The 22020-nt window shown below is 39.2% G+C and overlaps 1 protein-coding gene across 1 annotated transcript in view; it reads left to right on the forward strand.

Moving 5' to 3' along the window:
* Positions 1-22020, forward strand: part of wwc1 (WW and C2 domain containing 1) — a 47729-nt gene that overhangs the window by 1357 nt on the left and 24352 nt on the right. Inside the window, exons 2-6 of the mRNA XM_067491688.1 lie at positions 10043-10152; positions 10385-10588; positions 10921-10997; positions 12511-12590; positions 18583-18712. Coding sequence (XP_067347789.1) covers positions 10043-10152; positions 10385-10588; positions 10921-10997; positions 12511-12590; positions 18583-18712 — 601 coding nt within the window. The remainder of the gene's footprint in view (positions 1-10042; positions 10153-10384; positions 10589-10920; positions 10998-12510; positions 12591-18582; positions 18713-22020) is intronic.

The raw sequence follows: 22020 nt of genomic DNA on the forward strand, positions 1-22020 counted from the left end.
TGAAATGTTTTAAAACACATTGTACTGACTGTACAATGTTTTTAACCTTTAGTCCTTTACTGTATCAGCAGCTGGTCTGTAGATGCCAAGTAGTAGAGACTACATGAAAAGGAAGAAAGGTCCAAAAGAGTCCACATGGCAGAAAATATGTTCTTAAAGTACTTAGATTAGTACCTCAGCATAATACATGATGGAGATGTCATCAGTGACTGACTCTGAACAAGTGGTTTTGTTAGACAAACAGTCCAAAACCCCAAAATGTTAGCCTGACCGAACATCTGAGCAGCTGGTGGATGTTGGGGATGCTCCTCCTCTGCTAGAGCCATAGATACACAGCTAATGCTACATGGAGATGTCGTTGTTTTGGGTTTAGTATCTGATGAATAGCAGAAATCCTAATGAGAACTTGAGCAGTAAACTCACCAACTGCAGCCTTTTATTATTTGAATTATTATTCAAATTATTGGATTATTTTGACCTTGAAGCTGTTATTTCTTGTCCTACTGAAGTAAGGCAACATCCTGTGAGTTCAGGGTGGCCACAGCGGATTATTTTGTCCGGGCTTGGGAGCGGCGCTGCACGGCTGGAGATGAGGATGGGTTGTAGGGGGTTCAGTGTCTTGCCCAGAGACACTTCGACATGTGGTCGGGAAGAGCGAGGCGCAAACCTCCGACCCCATGGTCGGTAGGCGGCCACTCTACCAGCCGAGTCAGTGTAAGACAGTAAGGCACCATCCTTTTGGTGTGAATCAAATGCATCAGGAGGTTTGAGGAATAAGATGTTCCTTCTCACAGTGCGCTGTGTTGGTGTGTAACGGTGTTTAATGCTGTCTAATTGGGAATAAACAGGGCATGACCTCTTCTCTTTAGATCCTTAGAGAACAAACATTTTGAAATGAATAGAAAAATGATCATGAGCGAGATGATGGATAACAAAAAAAAAAAAGCAATTTGGTTTATGTCATTTTTACACAAATGTCTGCAGCAAACTTACACAATCCATTATCCCTTTGTTAAGAGAACTTTTCTTATGCACTGCTTCTCATAGGGTGCATCCTCCTGCTTTACATGCCTCTAATTAGAAACCAGGTTTGGAGGAGTGAGTTACCATTTTATTTACGACGTCTCTCCATCAGTCTAACAGGCTTAATGCGCCAAGCAGGCAACACAGTCCTACTTGTATGAAAAACCAGAGGGGAGGGCAGGTTTTCAGGTTTTTCATCATTACAGTTACTTAAAACCCCTTGGACTTTGATACCAAATCCCTCTAATGGCTTATGTCTGGAATTCTGGAGGCTTACGGGTTGTTTTTGTCTAACTGTGTGGTGTGGCCATACACATTTTTTTTGTCTTACATTGGGTTTAACTTGTCTCTGTATCTGTTCTTCAGACATCAACACTGCAACTGAACACTGGGAAAAGTCACATCATTAATGTACTAGTTGTTTTCTTCTTACGACTGTTAAGTCTGGTTTTAATTTTTATATAATATTTTCTAAAGAGCCATTCATCATATTCTTTACTGATTCATTGATTTAATCACCTTTCTACATTTTGACAGACAATTTTATCAAAAGCGACTTACAAGTGAGGTAAAAGCCTAGCAAATATCTGAGTAAAGGAGAAAACATTAAAGCAAAGTGCTATGACAAGAAGTCTTTCTGTTTCATGAGATGCAAGTGCAAGAAAGAACAGATGAGACATTTAAAAAAGATGGGTATAAGTGCCTTTCTGCATATTGTTTTCCCTAATTGTTGTCAGAAAAACCCAATTAGTATATCAATCCGTGCCACGGAGCTTCACTGCCGTTACAAACGGTTGAAAACGCATCCGTGACTTTTTCACTAATTTAAGCCATGAAGGGCTTCGTCTGTGCGTACGCTTACAGTTATATGCCATTCATTCCATTCTGGTTCCGGCTTCTTGACTGTGAGGATTTACTGCTTGACTCTTTTTCTTTTTTTCTCCTCCATAAGTAAAAATCACTGGTTTTTCAGATTCCACCACTGTGTTGCACACACACCATTGCACTGTTTGTTGGCCATGGTTTATTTGAATTGTAAGTGAGATAACACCTTCAACACTCGCCCGTTAAGTAGCGACAGGTGGAATGAAGACATTCACCTTTTAGCAAAACCCCTCCACTTGCTTCAGACACACTTAGTGAGTGAAGAAAAGCTTCCCAAACAAAGCCTATATAACAACTACTCGCACACATTCCTGAAACACACGACGTGAAGGATCGAGCAGCGAGCAGACTCGCCAACCAAAGGCCTGATTCATCTGAAATCCCTTTCACTGCTTGCCAAGGTGCACTTGGGTCAAAGTGCAGCGTGAGGCCCTGCAAACTGAACAGAGGCTGGCTCAGTAACAGCTGCTGTGTAGTTTTTTATTTAATACATAACCAACTATGTTATAACTTATTAATTAGTGGGTGCTCAGAACAGCGTTAAAACAGATGCAGTAATGTACCTTGGTTTTAATGTCTGTGCAAGGAAGAGGAAGCAAAGATGGTTTAGATTGCTGAAATATTTCATACTATAAAACTTGTTGCACTAATTAGACAAGCGTGTTTTCGATGACACGAATGCAAGACCAAGAAATTAATATTCCAAGTTCGTGTTTCCTTTTAAATTGCTAGTTCTCTGTGAGCTCTCATTCTTCTCGTGTTCACTCTCAAGTTACCGCAGCTTGCATTTAACAAGCAGTTTAAATGTGTCTTTTTTTTCGGTCAAGTGATATGAGGCGTTCAAACGTAGATCACAGGTTTTGTGGAAATCCTGGTTTAGGTGAACTTTTAAGTTATTGACAATTTGATTGATAGTTTGCAATCATGTCCTGACGTATAAAACAAACAAACAAAAAAAAGCCTGCAGTACCGTCCTGTAGGGCTTGGTTTTAAACTTAGGCTATTGATTATTGTGTGCGCATTTCAAATATTAGACTTAAAACGAGATCTTAAATGGGCAAAAAACAAAAGCAGTAATGAAGTTTAGCAGATCTGAAATATAGTTATGCTGTTAATATAGAGGTCTTTGTCCTCTCTTTGTCCTCCCTGTTGACAAGGACAAACACACACACAGGGGAACAGAAGGTGAGACACCAAAGTTGACAACCTCCAAAAATGATGTTGTGTGTAGCTCAAAATAACTTCCATGCTTTCAAGCTAATAGAAGTAGTTTATTAAAACAGCAATGAAACGAGCACAAACCTGCAGCAAAGCGATAATTTCAGCTTTTAGATTTACTTTAGCGTCTAAAAATAAAACGTTTCAACAGGCCCATTCACTTGCTTTGAATCGTCCCAGGACAGAGCAACATGCTACATGCATGAGCTCACACACATAATGCTGACTTTGTACGGGGGGGGGGGCTCACAGGGTAAAGTGGGGTAAGGTCGACAACGTCTCAATCTGACTTTTGTATCCTCACATACACCCCTTCAGACAAACTTAGGAGAATTTCAGGATTCCAGTGTATGTGTGAAAGAAGCTTGAGGGATAAAGACAGCAGTTCCCCAGCCCGTCCCTCTGCCAGCAGGACCTGCTGAGCACTGAGTCTTAGGACACAGAGAAGGACAGAGGATCGGTCAGTGATGGTGGCTAATTTCTGGAGCACTCATTCTTTGAAAAATTCACCTACCGAAAAATGTCAGCGCCAGCTTTTGCTTCCTAAATATTTTACATTTAAACTAAAGGAGACATTGAGTCTGTGTGACTTCACTGCTTTTGAATTTATTTTCACTGCCCGATTATTAGGTACACTAAACGAGATCGTATGTTTTAGTATGTAAAAATGGTAAGAAGCTCAGAATTAAGATTTATATTGAAATGTAATTTTCTTTTTCTTAAAACAGATTTTATTAAATTGGTATAGAAAAAACGTGGATCAGGAATCTGTATCGAAGTCCACATATCAGTATTGGTATCGCAAACTTTTTTTGTTTACCACAATACCAGCCCCATTTAAGCAACACATTTTCAGGTCACTTATCATCTAAAGGAGAAAAAAAGATCACTAGAGCAGTAGCAGTTATTCTCTACATACATGACTACCTCCCCTTACACGGCTGCCAGGATGAAATTCACAGAGTTCTAGAATGTTTCGGTGTGGGTGGGTCAACGGTGCAGCTCCGTGGAAGCTGAATGTGTATGGTTACAATAAGTGTATTTATTTTTGCGACCACTAAATGTTCTGGTTCCACGGCAGTTTGTATTGAAACAGTCCTCTCTCGTCATGCTGTTCGCATTTTATCATCATGAGACCAAGAAGACCCCTAACAATTGACAAGTTATTGAGACATTGACATTTTTTTTTTTTGTGGTATACCCACCACTGTTGTTATCTATGGATAATAAGGAAAAAAAGGTGTGAGGAGACTGATGGACTGGTAGATTCACAGACCTATCAGCTATGAATTTCCTGCTGGAGTCACGTTAAAACCCTTCCATTGTAGTCAAGGCCTCAGGAATGAAGACAGACAGCAAGCCTTATATTCCGTGTTGTTTAATTGAATATCTAATGTACCTGTAGATGTACTGTACACGGTGTCCAGACTGTATTTAGTAGCACAGCACGTTTTCTTTTCCTAATGAAAATCTACTTTTTTTAAACTTTTAATAAAAATCAAAAAAAACCTTCAGCATCTTAAGTCTTGTACAGACCTTTAGAGGAATTAAAGTAAGAAAAGCTTAAAGAAGTTAAATGTTTTCAGAAAACTTCATTATCCAGGGTTCAAATATTATATATTAACCCGTGCAGTGACGCACTGCATGTATATCGTCAGGTGTGAGGAATGTTGTCTGCAAGATAACACACCTACACTCTGGTATGACAGAGATAATGTGCAACAGGACGGAAGCGGATTTCTGCTGTTTTATGATAAATTTGACGTTAATTTGGATTCTTTGTAAGATAAAGCATAAAGAGGAGTAGCTGGTCTGTAGTTGTGTGTCATTGTTGTACCGTTGGACCATAGCTGGACCTGAGGAATTTGTGCGCTGCTCTGAATGAACATTTCTCTGTGTTGCTATCTGATTCACCGTTCAGCTATGCGGCCCGCCTCCCTGTGTGTTTGCACTATGCCACATGCTTTGTCAGTTTGCATTAGAGGCCCGGCCTGGCTGTTTACCTTGGTATGTAAAAACCTATGGGGCTGCGCGTATTTGGGTTGGGCTGATACCAGGTTTTAGAGGCCGATATAGAGCCAGAAATAATGTTCTCCAAACCAGAAAGCTACCGATTCAGTGTTTTCCTCGCAGTTTTAGTCTCAGAAAAGCTTCTGAAAATCGCAGACCATCATGGGACAAACTAATTATTTGGTTATTCACTCTGGGAAAGACAACTACTTTTATTAAGTAACTGATTGATCTGCTAATTGTTCTCTTGACTATTAGACTTTTTTTTTAAATGTAAAATATTTTCTAGTAGTAAAAAGTGAGCATCAAACATGTGTGGTGCCTGCAGATGTCTTGTTTTGAGGATTTTTTTTTTTGTTAGAATTTGCAACAAACGACTCGTATTTATGTATTTTCAGAGTAGAAATATAAATGTAAAGACAAAGAAACTAAAATTGCAGGTCTTTCTAACTTGCCAGTGTTTGATAATGTATGTATTCTCCATACTACAGGGGTGTGTGTGTGTGTGTGTGTGTGTGTGTGTGTGTGTGTGTGTGTGTGTGTGTGTGTGTGTGTGTGTGTGTGTGTGTGTGTGTGTGTGTGTGTGTGTGTGTGTGTGTGTGTGTGTGTGTGTGTGTGTGTGTGTGCGCCATCCTTAGAAACAACTTGCAGGCCCCTAAGTGGTTTTGCACAGTCTTAAGACAAATAACTTTAAAAATCAATTGAGGCAACATATCAGAAATAGGGTACAAATGTTGAGACATGTCAAACAATGATATTTAAGCTGGGGAAGCTGGTTTGCTCCATTTATGTGCTGCCTGGTGCCTAATCCATAATAAGACAAAAGCACTTTTTTTAGTTACATTTTCAAAATTCTCTCTTAAACATCTCTTGTGTTTACAACTTAAGGTAGTTTACATATGTTTTTATTAAATCTTCAACATTTTATTTTGTGACCTAATACGTTCTTAGAGATACATACACAATGCTGAAAGCCTTCTTGAATAAATGTAGTTAGGATAATGTAAGAAATATCCTGTAATGTCTGTCAAACTACTACGTGTGCCAGAACCCAAACTCCATATAAACGGAAACGTATGACTTTTTGTAAACTTAAAAAAAAAATTTTTTTATATATATATATATATATATATATATATATATATATATATATATATATATATATATATATATATATATATATATATATATATATATATATATATATATATATATATATATATATATATATATATTAATTACCATCAAAAACTATTGTTTGGTCGGCCAAACCTGATGCGAGCCCGTAACCACGTTGTGGTTGATGTCTGAACCTGACCTGAGCTCCACGCAGCTCAATGCAGCATTTTTTTCCCAGTAGGTAACTGGACTTAAAAGATGCCTTCACTAATTTTCAACTTGCTTCTTTTGGTTAATACATGTACATAAATGCAAATAAACTTCCCTTTGACCTACCTATATTAAAAATACCTATATTAAAATATCTCTCTGCTTCTAGCTAAAAAATGCCTCCAGATAACATCACTTGGACGAACTTTTAGTTCAGATGACACAATCTGAACTGAATGTTTCTAATGATGAAAAGCTTTCTCCCGGTGATGTCATCTGGAGGAGTTTTATAGATACAAGCAGAGAAATATTTTAATATAGGGAAGTCAGGAGCAGGTTTAAAAGCATTAATCCACATTTACACCCTAAACTAAAGCCATAAGAAGCATGTTGAAAATTTTAAATTTAAAACCTGCATTAATTATTTGCACTAACAATAGAGCATATTTCTGTTAAGAATGTTTTTAGGTAAATACACAAAACATATATTGTTAATGCCATTTCATAATATTGCCTTAATAAGGCCAACTATTGCATAACTACATTGCTTTTTACCATAATATTTGTAACTTGGACAATAATGTATTGTAGTCTTTTATGGTAATAAAGTTTAAGTTTAATCTTTGGGATCATTTTTCACACCACACTAAATAGAAATTCCGATCACATTTAAAAATGATATCAAAATGAAAGCTAATTTGAAAATGTAAATCTATACTAGCCCCCTGTGATTTGGGGTATTTAACAAAAAAAAAAAAAAAAAAAAACAATTTTGACCAAGTGCTTTGGATTGAAGAAACACGTCACCTGGCTGATGTGTTTTTAATCTATTTTGGACAACAGCTGAGGTCTTTGGCACAGATGGATAAGATAATCCAGGCTGGAGACTGATGGACACTAAACTCTAGTAAAGGCAATTTGTGGTGTTTTATATAGGGGGCTGCTGAAAATACACTTAATTCCAAAAAATGACCAACAGCAAAGTTCACCGCTGGTAGTTTTGGCTCTCTGTGTATTTCATTGCATACTGCTACCAGCTACAACAATTACTGGATTCATTGATTAGTCTCATCTGATAAATCCACATATCATTACTTTTGTCCATATTACTTGATCCCGGTATCGTGGGGACACTCACAGCTAACGCTGGCAGTTGGAGCACTACAGCAGTGAATCATATGAGAAGCACTACAAGTGGCTATTATATGACTGGCATTGAAATGGAGGCTGGGCCGCTGCTGCCAGCTGGTCCTTTGCTCCGAGGGAAAGTGTGACGGAGAGTGACGAGTTTAGGTCAGCAACTCCCCTCGGCCCAGCGATTAGAGGATAGGATTTAGTGGTTGAGAGGAGAGAGAGAGAGAGGAATCAAATAATTAGATGTGGATCCCCAGCCTGCCAAGCAGCCAGCTTTTTCTGGGATCAACCATTGGCAGAATGCTCCGTACCTTCCCGAGCTAAATTTAGAGCAGAGCTGAGGGGTCTTCTCCAGGCCCCTTTCATTATTTATCAGCTGAAAAAGGACCCAGTTCAGTTTCTCCCCTGTAGCAATGAGCTGCTGCTCAGTGTTTGCATCTGCAGTCAGGAAACACAAGTTACAGCAGAAAGGAAGAGTCTCTCTTTTTACTTGTTGTTCATTGTCTGGTGATGAAATCACTGATAGGTTTCCTTGATGTTTTTTAATTTATCAATCTCATGTGATTAGTTCTACACAATTTAGTTAATATGACTTCTTTGTTGATCTTCAAAGGCGCAGCACAACAGGTTTCTACCTTGCTGTTACAAGGTATGATGTGAAATTACTTTGGGGCAGCTGTATCTCAGTTGATGGAGCCGACACCTGTATTTAGGAAAACTCCAGCAACATGTTCATGCTTAACATTGGGGGCTTTTATTGTTATCCATGTAGTTTAGGATGCCCCCCGGAGAGAACTCGGCCATGGTTCAGTATTGAGCAGTAGGTATCAGCTTCTCTCCTGTTTGTCCATTAAGCCATCAAAACATACGAAGTTTCACATAATTATGTTTTCGACCTCCATGGTCATCAGAAACGTTCAGTCAAAGTAGGAAAATTAGGTCCCTTCTAGAACTATTTAGACTTGGTTTAAAAGACTGCTGGAAATGTAATGGAGATGAAGGGAAACATCTACATGCACTGGATACTTTTGCAGTTCTGGTAGAAAATGTATTGTTATATTGTCATTTTTATTGGGGTCAGTTATGTAAATCTCTTTAATCCAAAACACTTTACCTTCACCCGTTCACACACTTGCTCAAACACTGATGATGGTGTGTGTCTGTAATGGGCCCTTTGTATTGCATACTATACTTTCCCATTTATATATGATAGATTCTATTTTAATAGGGCATGGACCACAATACACCACAGTATTTTGGATGTATAAAATAGGTTTTGTAACGAGTATTTGGAAAAATTTTGATATTTCACTAAAATAAAAGGTTTGATCTGGATGTATGGTATCAGCAGTACACTTGCAGTCCTTTATATGATATAAGATAACACATATATATATATATATATATATAATACCAGTAGATGTTAAAACATGATTTCAGATTGAAAATGTAATTATATTGCAAAAGTAAAAAAAAACATATTTACTCCGTTGTGTCAAAACAAAATGTAAAATTTGTCATTTTTGCTATTGCGGCTGCAGTGAACCATCTGTAAGGCCACTGTACGGGTTGCCCCAGAAACCTCCAGGCGATGCGTCAGTGCTACTTGTGGAATGCCACGGACCAGTTTCCTCCTATTGTGGCAGGCTAGAGGGACACCCCTCCTCTTTCTTCGTTTTCCCCCTTGAAAGAAGCTAGAGGACTCAGTGAAACACCAGACCACACACCCCAACCCCCTTCTTGACTCACACACTCACTCTGCCTCTTCCTGCTGAAACAGCATTTGGACAAAAACACTGAGCTTGAATAATTCTGTGTTTTAGTTCAGTCGTTATTCAGACCTGCTGCTGAACAGGGTTTAATTATAGAGGGGGTCATCACCGGTTGCTGCAATAACTATGGGGCCATTGAAGTGTTACTACACAGGTAGTAGTTCATAAAATAAATACTGGCTGGAAAAACGAAAGACTCAGCTTCAGCATGTTGAATCATGCTCTAAAAAACTAATAACTTTCCATGAATTGTATGTTATTTTAAGGCCTCAGCTATACTTCTTGTTAACTTTGCATATGCCTATGCAACGTGGCACCTTCTTGTATGCTATGTTGATTTGGAGCACTGGCTGTGCACATTGTCAGGAATTACTGCTTCCCAAATGTAGCATATGTAATGCTGCGTATTGGCAGTGGGGCATTATCAGAAGATCTTTACTGCAGCCTATAAACACAGCAATAATATTGGAAAGTTTTGGGGGAAAAAAACTTGAGCTTTTCCACAAGTACCCACATCAACATCCCTGTCAGCTACCTCCTCAATAATTATAACTAAAACAAAAAATAAAATGATAATAATAATAAATCTCCCAGAGCCATGAGCTTTGTAACATCTTTGAATTGTAGAGCTTCTGTTTCTGAATCTCTTTTCCTATCGTGTTTTTCTTTAGGCAGACAAAGCCTTTAACTTTTGCTGATTGTATTGGAGATGAGTTGCCGGTCGGTTGGGAGGAGGCGTATGACCCCGTGGTCGGAGCATACTATGTCGACCACAACACAAGTGAGTGCACTGCTGCCAGTCTTGCTGCTCATCCCTTTATCTGTCTGTCACTCTCCATGTTGTCCAGGTTTACCTCTTATCATTCCTGTTCCCAGTCCCCCTTTCTCTTGTCTGTATCACTGTTTTTCCTTGTAGACATTGATAACATAAGAACTTTCGTACACAATTTACACTTGATATTCACATGTCAGTTGTCCTCCTCCTTCAACTTCCTCTTTACCTTTCCCTGCAGAGAGCACACAGCTGGAGGACCCGCGGGCCCAGTGGCAGCGGGAGCAGGAGGCCATGTTGCGGGACTATCTGGCCGTGGCCAGTGACGCACTCAGTGCTCAGAAGGAGATCTACCAGGTGAAGGAGCAGAGACTGCGGCTGGCGCAGCAGGAATACCGGCAGCTCAATGACGCGTGGAGGGACAAGTCGATGTCACAGACCAGCTGTGAGTATGGTGGAGAGACTGGCTACTGGTATATAGATGGACTTAGTAAAGAGCAAAACGACTAATAATGCTGTTCTGTATCTGACACTTTTGAACACAAAGCAGGTGCAGGCACACATTTAGCCACACTGACAATAATTGATAATCTCTTTAAGGCTTCTTCTGTCATCTCTCACAGGTGTAATCCAAAAATGACTGACTGGAGAAAAATAAATAAAATAAATGAAGTTTTTAATATCATATACATTGTTTACGTATATTTATTTGATAACCATTGAAGGGGCAGTGTTTTATCACCTCTGTCTACTCTTCATATCTTAACTTTTCTGCAGTAAATTCCAGATCGTCGTCTTCTAGCAAGTATGACCCAGACATCCTGAAAGCAGAAATCGCAACCGCCAAAAGTCGGGTAAGAGCCTCTTTCCATTTTTAAAAAGATCACCTGGATGTTCTACATCTAGCTGATACCTGTTTTTCTTTTTAGGGCTGCAACAAACCTTTATTGTTTCTATTAGTTTACTCTTAATTTTTTAAATTAATAAATTAATTACTACTTCAATAAGTAGTGAGATAAGAAAGAAGAGAAAACAAACACAAAAACACAATTTTAAATACAAAAAAATTTAAATACCCATATGACAATATAAAAAAATTTATTTATTTTTTTTTCTCCATTTGGCTCATCCCGTGAGTTCAGTGTCACCCCAGCGGATCATTGTTCGAATGTTGATTTTAGCACAGCTTTTATTGGGCACAGCCCTTCCTGACCCGACCCTCCCCAATTTCTACCGGGCTTGGACCGGCACTGCACAGCTGGGGAGGGGGGTGGGCTGCTAGGGGCTCAGTGTCTTGCCCAGAGACACTTATAGCCAAGGCCAGGGATCGAACCACTGACCCTGTTTTTTGTAATATGATAAAGTATAAAAAATATACAGATAACCTTTTTAATATAAAGCCTGACCAGTACTGAATTGTTGAGGCTGGTACACATTGTGTACGTGAAATATTAAATGCTTGTAAAACTATGTACAATATTATAAGCAAACTTTCAAAAAAAAGTTTCATAAAAGTCAAATGACTACTTAGCATATGGCATTGGTTCCACATCCCACGACTTTACTGTCTCAATTCAGTGGCTTTTATTTACTTTGTTTCTTGCTAAAAGTTGCTGTTTTCATAAACCCAAATCTCACTACCTGTTTAGCTCCAAACAGCAGCTTGCACCTTTGAGCTGCTGAGGGGCCAGAAATCATTCTTAGGAGGAGAATGACATACATTTGTCATATTACAGCTTGTTGCATAACCCGCAAAAAATCCTGTGAGTACTGTCTCAGTGTATGTGTTGAGTGAGACGTTTGAATTTTAAAAATGTACTTGCTAAGCTGAATGTTTGACCTTTTTTTTTTTTTTACCGGCTGTTTCTTCAGTGTCCTCTAACAATGAACGTATCCTGCTCACATCCAAAGCTTGATGTAACATACTCCCGTCCCTTAAAGCTCTGTTGTTTCAGAGCAAAGACTACTAAAAACATTTTAGTGAGTCACACAGCTCACACATGTTCCTTCATAACGTGAACACAAACACTGTAGTTTATTTTGAGTCAATCATACTCCACCCTGCTGCCACAAATACTCACGAGAACACCGAATGTGGAACAATCCACAACAGGAAATAGTCCTACACAGAAACACCCTTTACTCCTGGTGATATGCTAAAAATTACAGCCAGAGGGAGAAATGTTAAAATAAATAAATAAATAATGTTATTACATTTTCTAAAATCTGTAAAAAAAAAATTTACCACTTTTTTTATATTTACATCTGTAGCAGGAACAAATGGGCCATATACAAAGTCTTCCAAAGTCTGCTTTAATGTATTTTAAATAGTTTTTCAATGTCTTTCTCTCATCTTGTGTGTTCCAGGTGAACAAGCTGAAGCGGGACCTGGCCTGTATGAAGCAGGAGCTTCAGTACAAGGAACAAGGCTTTGAGACACTCAAAGAGTAAGTTGTGCATCCTGATGCCGTCTCCCAAACACTGACGTACTTCCCCTTAGTGCCTCTGTTTTACCTTCCTTATCAGGGGGAATGTGTGATCTGTATGTGTACTCATTTCTGGAACTATTCCAGTCCAGCCTTGCCCACCTTGAAGGGCACCTTAAGAGGTGTCTTGCTTAGATCCTCACCCTAGCTACCACCAACCCTCCTTATTTAATTTGAGGAGCAAAACAGGACAGTCAGAAGCTGACTTGAATAGCAAGTGTGAGTTTGACCTTCCCTCTGTCACAGTTTGATTGTCTGGCTGCAGAGCACCTTTGGCTTAGGTTTACTGCTGGGGAGCTGTGGAGTGTTTGATGGAGAGAGTAATTCCTCAGCCATCTTCTAAAGGTTAATGTAATACAATTTGTTATTTCTTTGATAGGAATGAACTTTCTAAAGTCTAGGTTTTATTTCCCATGTCTGGTAAGATAATGATTTATTACTGATTATTCTGGCAATTGAAACAATTGGAAACAATCAGTTTATTGATTTGTCTGTGAGTAGTGAGGAAGCAGGGAACGTTTGTAAGGTGACATACGTTTGTTTTGTCAGTTTGTTAACTTCTTGAACACACAAAAGCAGTGAATCCTCACATTTGACGAGCTGGAAGCTTCATCAATAACATAATTAATTATCAAAAATAGTGGATTATTTTTAATTAATAATGAATTAATTTATAGATAGATTGAGCTTTATCTGCACGGTACTACACAACCTTCATAGCACTTTTTGTCATCTGAGAAATCCCCCTTCGCAAACACACATTTGTTTTGGCCATTTGTCTAGATTATGTCAGCACTTTTGAAAGCTGGAAAATAAATCTCCAGAGTGGATAAACCTGAAATCACCAGACTTGTGTTTCAGTGAAGATGGGGAAAACTGATGACACATATCTGGTCGGGAGTTTTGTGTCAGCAAAAGATTTCTTTCTCACTCATTTTAAATGTCAGCGTAGCTACAGCTGATGCCATTAATCAGTATTTTTTAAATTCTTATTTGTTATCACACTGCAGGATGATATTTGTTCTGCATCTCGGTGTAACATCTGATTAGTAGATTGACACAAATTAATCTAAAGTGTTCTGATAATTGTCATTTCTTTAAGCGAAACATTAAAAAAAAAGCAGCATCAGTTTGGATTAGATTTGTTTTCACTTTGTTTGATATTTCCTACATCAAATAATTAGTTGAACTAAATTTGAAGAATTATGAAATGAAAATAACTGTTAGTTGCAGGCCTAATTAAAACATAGTGTATATTTATTTTCAAAAAATATTTAGACCCCTTCACTTTTAACAAATTTCCCTTTCCTCTCTAAGTCTCTACAGACGTCTCACAGTTTAACCCAACCTGCCTGATCCTCTGTAGCTCTATTAGATTAGATAGGGACCATCTGTCATCTTCAGGTCTCTGCACAGATGTTGTGTGGGGTTTAAGTGTGAGGCCCAATCCCGATTCATAGTTTACACCCTTACTGCTTGTTTACCAGTCCTCCCTCATTCCACTCAATACCAGGCATTAAGCGGTGGTTGTTGAAATGTGTCCTTATGAAATGGGACAACCCTTCACGACCCCTAAGTAAAAACACAGGGACACCTCTGTAACACTATTCACATTTCCAGCACACGTGCCAACATTACTGTCAACTCATTCTCCAACCTGCTCACCTGCGCTGCTTTTAGTGGAGCAATGCATTGCCAGAAGGATTATATAGGATATGGAAATATGTTCATATGTGTGATTATGTTGCACCATTAGATTTACATTTACATTTAGTCATTTAGCAGACGCTTTTATCCAAAGCGACTTACAAGTGAGGTATTAGATGTTAGTTCGCTAACTGGCCTATTGGTCTTGAATGAACTGATATTAGCAATTTAGTTTTTTTTAGTTTTGGTCAAGAAATGTACATAAGCTGTGTGGTTAATGGATCTTTCTACAGCCCAGTTAACAGAAATTCAGACCTTTATTCATAAATCTAGGATTTGAGTTAACCTCTGTGAATCCTCTGTTTATAAGTGTAAGTGAGACACTTGTCCCAAAGACATTCAAGTGTTGTCTTGGCTGTACGCTTTGGGTTATGGTCGGACTCCAGGGTCATGCACTGTGTGGCAGGTTTGCATTCATCCTCCTCTGAATTCTGAGCAGTCTCACCCTGAGCACAGCACGATGCTGCTATCATTGTTGGGACGCTATTAGCTGGGTGATGAGTATTGCCTGGTGGCTGTCTGACAGAGTGCTCAGAAATGTTCCCAAAGAATCTAAATGTGTGTCATCAGACCACAGAATTCTATCCTTTATGTATGACACAATCACTTAGGCCTTTATTGGAATACTGTTGTGTGGTAGAGATAAAAGAGCAAACACTTTTTGGAATGTGTCGTGTTTAGCACATGTTTAAAACCTGAATGTTAATGTGAAAGGATGGAATGAACTGATACAATGCAGTAAACTGCTGCTTATCGCGCCTTATAGTTCCTGCCTCAGCATTATCACACATTCCATTCTGTCATTAAACGCTAACACGTCAATAAACACATGAGTGGAATAATAGCTGAAGAATGTCTATTTGAAGGGAAACACCCCTTCTATCTGACCCACTTCTACACCTCTGACTGTCAAGTGAGTTCCGCAGAAGGACTATTAGGAATGCTGAACCTTGTTCTTTTTCTCAGACTGAGGCTTTCGGTGAATTTTCGTTTTCAAATCCAGCACACTGGAAATCAGACGTGCCGCTGCCGGTCAATGCCGAATTGAGCATGAATGTCTGGTCTGTTTGTCTTGCCTCATGCGGCACAGTGAAAGTGTTAGGAGGATTAAAGAGTAGCTGAGTCAGGGTGGTTGGATGGCATTCCTCCGTGACTTTCTTCTCCTGTTACAGTCATCAGACTGCATTTAACAACCACTGACTGCAGAAATACGAATAGGCTTAGACTGGAATGCAGCCACACACTCCTGATAAGATTTCACTAAATACTGGTTCACAGAAAAGTGATTTATGGCTTTCTACACAGAACAGAAAATGACAGTATGTATGGCCAAGAATCATGTGAACAGTCTGGGTTTGTTTTTCTGCTTGTAGTAATGTCCCTTAGTTCCAAAGAAGGGAATGATTTTAAGGGAGATGAAAATCCAGTCATTTTTCAGACCAGTGGAGTCCTACCCTGAGGGATAGGACCCACACAAGGGGTCATGAGATGAATCAAAGGGGTCACGAGATGATTAACAGTGTAGGAAGGCACAAAAGAAGTATTAATTTCGAATGTACATGTTCCACGGTAAGCAATCAGTTTTTAACCTGATCCCTAATCCAAGCTGAATTTAAAAAAAAAAAAAAAAAAAAAACTGACGTTAAAGCTTTTCCTTATCTGATTTAAGCAACTGATGACATGAGCTATTGTTGTTCACAGTCCACAGAAGCAGAAGGTCCTACAGCTGATTACAGCATGGCCACTTTAATTATCGCTTTTAGCACGGGCACCACAGACACTGACTTTGATCAGTGATATTAATTAATCTCCACTGTTTGTGTTGACTAGACTTCACCTTGATGTCTGCAGACAGCTGTTAGCTAGTTAGCTCTCTGTGCACTTTTTAATGATTACTTGATCATAAAATAGACATTTTACATACCCTGCACGCCTAACTGAACTGCATACACTATTACCGTACAGACAAATAATATTTAGAAAAGAGAATTGCAATTAATCCCAAAATAAATATTGTTCTCCAGCCTTAATAGCTGCACACATATGGGAAAAACTGGTGGACTGACTGTGAGCTAGACATTAAAACTCAACATCTCTAATTTAGAGGATCTTTAAATTCTATGGAGATAAACATGATGATGTCATCAGAGGTATATATACAAGATCTGGCTTTTACGACGCTTGCAGTTACGTTTTTAGAGACAGTATTACAAGCTAGTGCCACGGACCTTGAAAGTAAAGGAAAGAAAGGGAGGAAGCAAGGTTTAAAATAGAGAGTTTGGAGCTTGACCCTTAATAAAGAATTCATCTTAAGATAAGCCAGCCTCGCTACATGAACTTAAAATAAAAGAATAATTTAGTCCAGTATTAGTAAGACCTTGTACACTTTACATAATGACACTAAACAAACCTCACAGTATGGTACAGTATGTTGGGGTTCTAGGGTCACTATGCTCCCACAGACTGATTTACTATTTTAGTTTTTGACACATGCTACTAGTTGACAGGGTTAAGTGACGGTTTTGAAACATTCACTATACTGTGGAATTTCAGTGTTTACGACAGTGGTTAATGAAATCCCTCATTACTATCTGATTTAAGGTCCCTTTTTGTGTGTGTTGTAAAGGGGTCATGGTGATTTTAATTGAAAAAGGGTTAATCAGATTCAGTCAAGGTTTGAGGACTTATTTGTTCTCTCTGCCTGATACAGACAAGTGCCTCCCTCCTTCCGCCTTCGCTCACTTCCTCATTCTTCTTGTCTCTCTCATTTGCTCTCTCTCTCATTTGCTCTCTCTGTCTCTCTCTCTCTGTCTCTCTCTCTCTCTCTGGCTCTCTCTCGCTCTCTCTCTCTCTCGCTCTCTCTCTGTCTCTCTCGCTCTCTGTCTCTCTCTCTGTCTCTTTCTCTCTCTGTCTCTCTCTGTCTCTCTCTCTCTGTCTCTCTCTGTCTCTCTCTCTCTCTCTCTCTCTCTCTTTCTATCTCTCTTTCCCTCTCTCTCTCTCTCTCTCTCTCTCTCTCTCTCTCTCTCTCTCTCTCTCTGTCTCTCTCTCTCAGAACCTTCCTCACCTTCCTCACCTTCCTCCCTCCCTGAAGAATGTGGAAGGACCAGTTATTTGCATGCGTGCATGACTTGCTAGTGACAGGGTTTACATAGCTGCCGTTTCCTGCACCTCTGTGACTGTTTTCCCTGCAGCCGGGTCTTCCCACAGCCATAAACCGAATCTAATGTAGGTTACCTGGAGGTTACAAACATTAGAAGAACAAACATTTTTGTGCTGATTATACTTACCTACATGTATACTTAGTAATGTTTATACAGTATGTGAAAACATATTTTACTTGCAAATTAACCTGCATTTACACTTTTGTTTTTTAAACATGCCTTCAATTATTCATTCAAGAGTTTTGTTCCCTTAACTTGCAAACCTGAAATAGTTTAGTTCTCTTTATTTCAACTAATTGATAAATATTTGAAGATTTTGACCAAACAGGAACAGACCCTGTTACAGACCCTGTAACTCTGGAAAGTCAAGTGGGGTTTTTTACATTTGAAATAAAAGAGCAGATTTTCTACCTCCTGACCCTTTGTACAGCAATTTCTTCCACTGGGATGTTGATTAAATCTCTGTTTTATGCTTGTAAACCCATTTACATGCTTTTCCTCATCAAAAGGAAAACACGAGGCCATCATGTTACAGCTTAATCTGCTCTGTAGAGCTTCAGCTGATCAGCTCTGTCTAAGAGTTTAGTGTGGATTTAAGCATGGTGAGAAAAAGATGGATATTCAAATTTAGTCGGCTTAGTGTGCAGCCATTTGAATGTGCGTCTGTTCAGCACTGTTATCATGACACACTTTGGTTCCACGGAGCAGTCTGGAAAATGTGTGTTAGTGTGAAAGTGAATTAGTAATGCTGCTACACCATCTGCTGTTTCAGTGCCCCACTCTGACTCCAATGACACCTTCTAAGTGTCTGCTAGTAAAAGGGTGTGGTTAAAGTGGACAGCTTTACATGTCACTTAGTGTAACTGTAGGCATGTGAGATGTTTTTGAATAGCACTTAAACTTCCAGTTTCCTGTAGAATGTTTTAAAGAGCTCATTATTTAAAGTAATTGGATCCTTAAAACTGACATGTCCAGAACACCAGTGAGTCTTTGCCTTTCCCACATTTTGCTAAATCATCATCCAATTGATCTCCTTCCTTCTTCTGTGTGCTTGTCTGTCTCTGTCTACCATTTCTGGCCTCTAGGATTGACCAAAAAGTGTCCAACAGCCCCTATGGCTACAAGCTGCAGGAGGCGCAGGCCATACTCAGCGAGGTCCGCTCCATCCGAGACGCCATCAGCTCTGGGGAGAAGGAGAAGCAGGAGCTTATGCAGGTAAAATGTGCTACATAGCATAGAAAACATACATACACACGTTACAGTCATTTGGCAATAACTTTTAACCAAAACGACTTACAGGTAAGATGCAGTACTCGACGAGCAAATAACAAAAACAAAACAAAACCCCCCGGCTAGGTCAGGAAGAAGATGATAAAATCAAAATATTTGATTTTGTGAGTATTATTGGATATTGGGAGTGAAGATGCAGAATTAGGTAGTTCATTCCACCATTGTTGAGACACAGAGCTTTGTTTGTGAAACTTTTTCTGTATGTGTGCTGTAAAGACCACAGGTGCTGTTTATTGGCAAAGCAAAATGGGAACATGGAGGAGGGTGTTCTGTTGAGTTGCAGCCACTAAAAACCAATGGCATGACTTGTGTTCTTTTTGGTTGACTACACATGAGGAGGACTTCTGCATTATGGATCATCTCGTCTTGTCAGCAGGGCCTTCCAGTGGTGATGGTGACATATGACCAGTACTTACATGAGGAGTTTACTTACATGGTCAAGATGGATAAAAAAAACTTTGAATTTCTTAAAGGTCAAGTTTAACATGCATCTGTACGCCAGTCACCAAACAGATTCTAAAGCCAACAGAGATTCTTCTCTACTCACGTTAGGTTAGTTGTTAGCCTGCAGAGGGGAGTTGCCCGTTTCGTGATGCCATAGATCTCTGTTCGTATCTGAACCCCTTCTAAAAAACTATTAGAAACAATTCAGCCAGACACACCCTTCTATTTGATGAAGGGCCGTGTCTGGCTGTGAACTTATTACGGTGGAGCATGTTTTTTAAATTTTAGTTGATTCGTTGTGTTGTTTGGCCCAGTAGGAGCTTGGTCACTATACCTGGACATTGGCTCAAAGACTGAAGCTTTTAATGTAAGGCCAGCGTTATGAACTGGAGGCAGGGAGTTTGACAGACATGGCACAGTGCAAAGAGTTTGATTTTGTGCAATTCAATGCTTTTCATTCTGTTTTAGTCATAATATTTCTGCCCCTCCTGCTTTGAATTATTAATTATCTTTTGTGGTTCTTTCATGTGCAGTACAAAAATGAATGTGACTTGTGAGTTTCACTTTTTTAATGTCCACTGCATCTTTGATAGGACAAATATTTCTAATGCTCATCCTAATTATCTAAACTTTGACCACAAGAGGAGTAAATTCTAATTCAAATTCGTTATGCATGTAAAAGCTTAACATTGTTTAAAAGCTGCTGGGGGCAGGACGTTAGGTTGATCAGCTCCAGTATCAACTGCTTCACAAACAAAAGACCTGAAAAGGAGGAAGCTAATCCACACACTAACATCTGATACCAGAAGACACGTGGATCATGTCAGAAATCAGAGCAAAGCCGCTCAACATGATGCTCACTTTGCTAGTCAGCCAAAATCAGCTACAATAGTCAGGGTCTGCCCTGACTGTTTGCATGTTAGTGAGTTCATGGTCTAATCATGCTAAAACAAAAGGCGATAGTATGTATTTGCCCCTGTTCATAGTATCTTATAACTGAGGAGCCTATAGACGACCCCGCTCCAACACTCCTGCCCCCTCCGTCTACCAGCTGTACCTGCCCAGTAGTTAATAAGATCAGAGGACAGATTATCAGCAAGTGTTAGTGACGGATGTCCAGTATTTTAATCTTCATTCTTTTCAAAATTCCCAGCAGTATTTTTACTTTATTCCCACTATTTGCAATTATTTTGGGTATACCTATCAAAACAGACAGGCTTCGGCATTGTTGAACTTATATGCACACTTCATCATCTGATATTTGAGGGAAGCAAAGGAATAAGAAGACAAAGAAGCAGTGCGTTAAGACACTTTGATATTGCTTTAGGAATAAAAGCTAGGGGTACTAAAATAGATTTAGGGGCCCAGACCGATGCTGCAGGCAGGCAGGTGGTATTTTAGTGTCGCGTCTTGGCAGTAGTGGTGACAGCCAGATGAGCTCACTCTGCAGAGGTTGATGCATTGTGTTTGTGAGGATCTGTTTTAAGAGTTTGCTGCACAGTGGAAACACTACTGCTGATGGCAGCATTATTTTTCATCTATGCAAATAGATTTTCTTTGTAGCACTGAGCAGGGAAGTAGAGCGAGTCAGGGGCTGTGTTAGGTGGGCTGTCTAATATCAACTCGATTGAGTCTAAATTACCTCAATAACAGATGAATCCTTTTGAGATGCGGGACACAACTGTTCTGCCTTTTAATAGTCTGTTAAAGATAATCGTTCAGTTTTACATTGACGTTTGTCACAGCTTCAGTCAGACATACGCACAGTCATAATGTGGAGAGCCATGGAATGAATATGACATCAGCCAAACATGCGGAAATCAAGCTCTTTAGCTATATTTTGTATTAATTCTTGTAAAGAATAAAAGTTGACCATGGACCTGTGCGGTGCGTAAAAGAATGTACTGATCATGGATATTTAATAGAACAATATATTTGTTCTAAAGTGGCAGCGTCTGTTCACACAAATGCTGTCATTGAATATTTAAACTATTTGCTCACTATTTGACGCGTTTATCCACAGACATTAATGATATGGTGGCTTGTTCATCACTATTCTGTACTGTATATTTAAATAAAATGTTCCTGACAGACTGATGATCCACATTGCATGTTCTCTGCGATACAATAATTAATGCACAGTCTCTGAAGTTTTCAGACTTATGTGCAGCACTAAATTCTTAGAAAGCTGTCGAAGGCTGTAGTCTGTTTGTATAATCATCTGAATAGTTTGGAAGCTGTTCTCTCCACCTCTTTTCAGTAGTGAGTGGCTGCTGCTTTACCGACGTTTTCCTTGCTGCTGTTGCTCGGCATCTGCATCTACTCCACGGGTGTCGTCAACTGTAGTGACTATGGCCGGAAATGGCTAATGAGATATAACCTGGTTTCGACTTTAGTTTTACACTTTCTTCTTGTAGATTATTTTAATTTGTTGTACAAAAGTAGCTCCAAACCAATCGTTTCTGTGTTTTAGTATAGGACAATAACCCTGATGCCTGGTAATTTGACTTCATGCAGTTCAGACTTGGGCCATGTTGAGAGCGATACGTAAATGTTAGTAGGGCCGATCTAGTTAGACTTCTGTCCTGACTTGCACAGAGAAGTGACCTTGGTGCTCATTCAGACATGTCAGATTAATGGAAAACTGCATACCTGAAAGAGGGTTTACTAACAAGGTCTTGTTAATGCTTCAGCAGTGCAGAAGAATTTATTCATTTATTTACATTAATAAATACAACTTTCTTTTGCTTTGTATGCTTCTCACAAATGTTTCTCCCAAGGCCCCCCTT

This window comes from Channa argus, chromosome 22 (genome assembly GCF_033026475.1).
Source record: "Channa argus isolate prfri chromosome 22, Channa argus male v1.0, whole genome shotgun sequence".
NCBI classification, from domain to species: domain Eukaryota; kingdom Metazoa; phylum Chordata; class Actinopteri; order Anabantiformes; family Channidae; genus Channa; species Channa argus.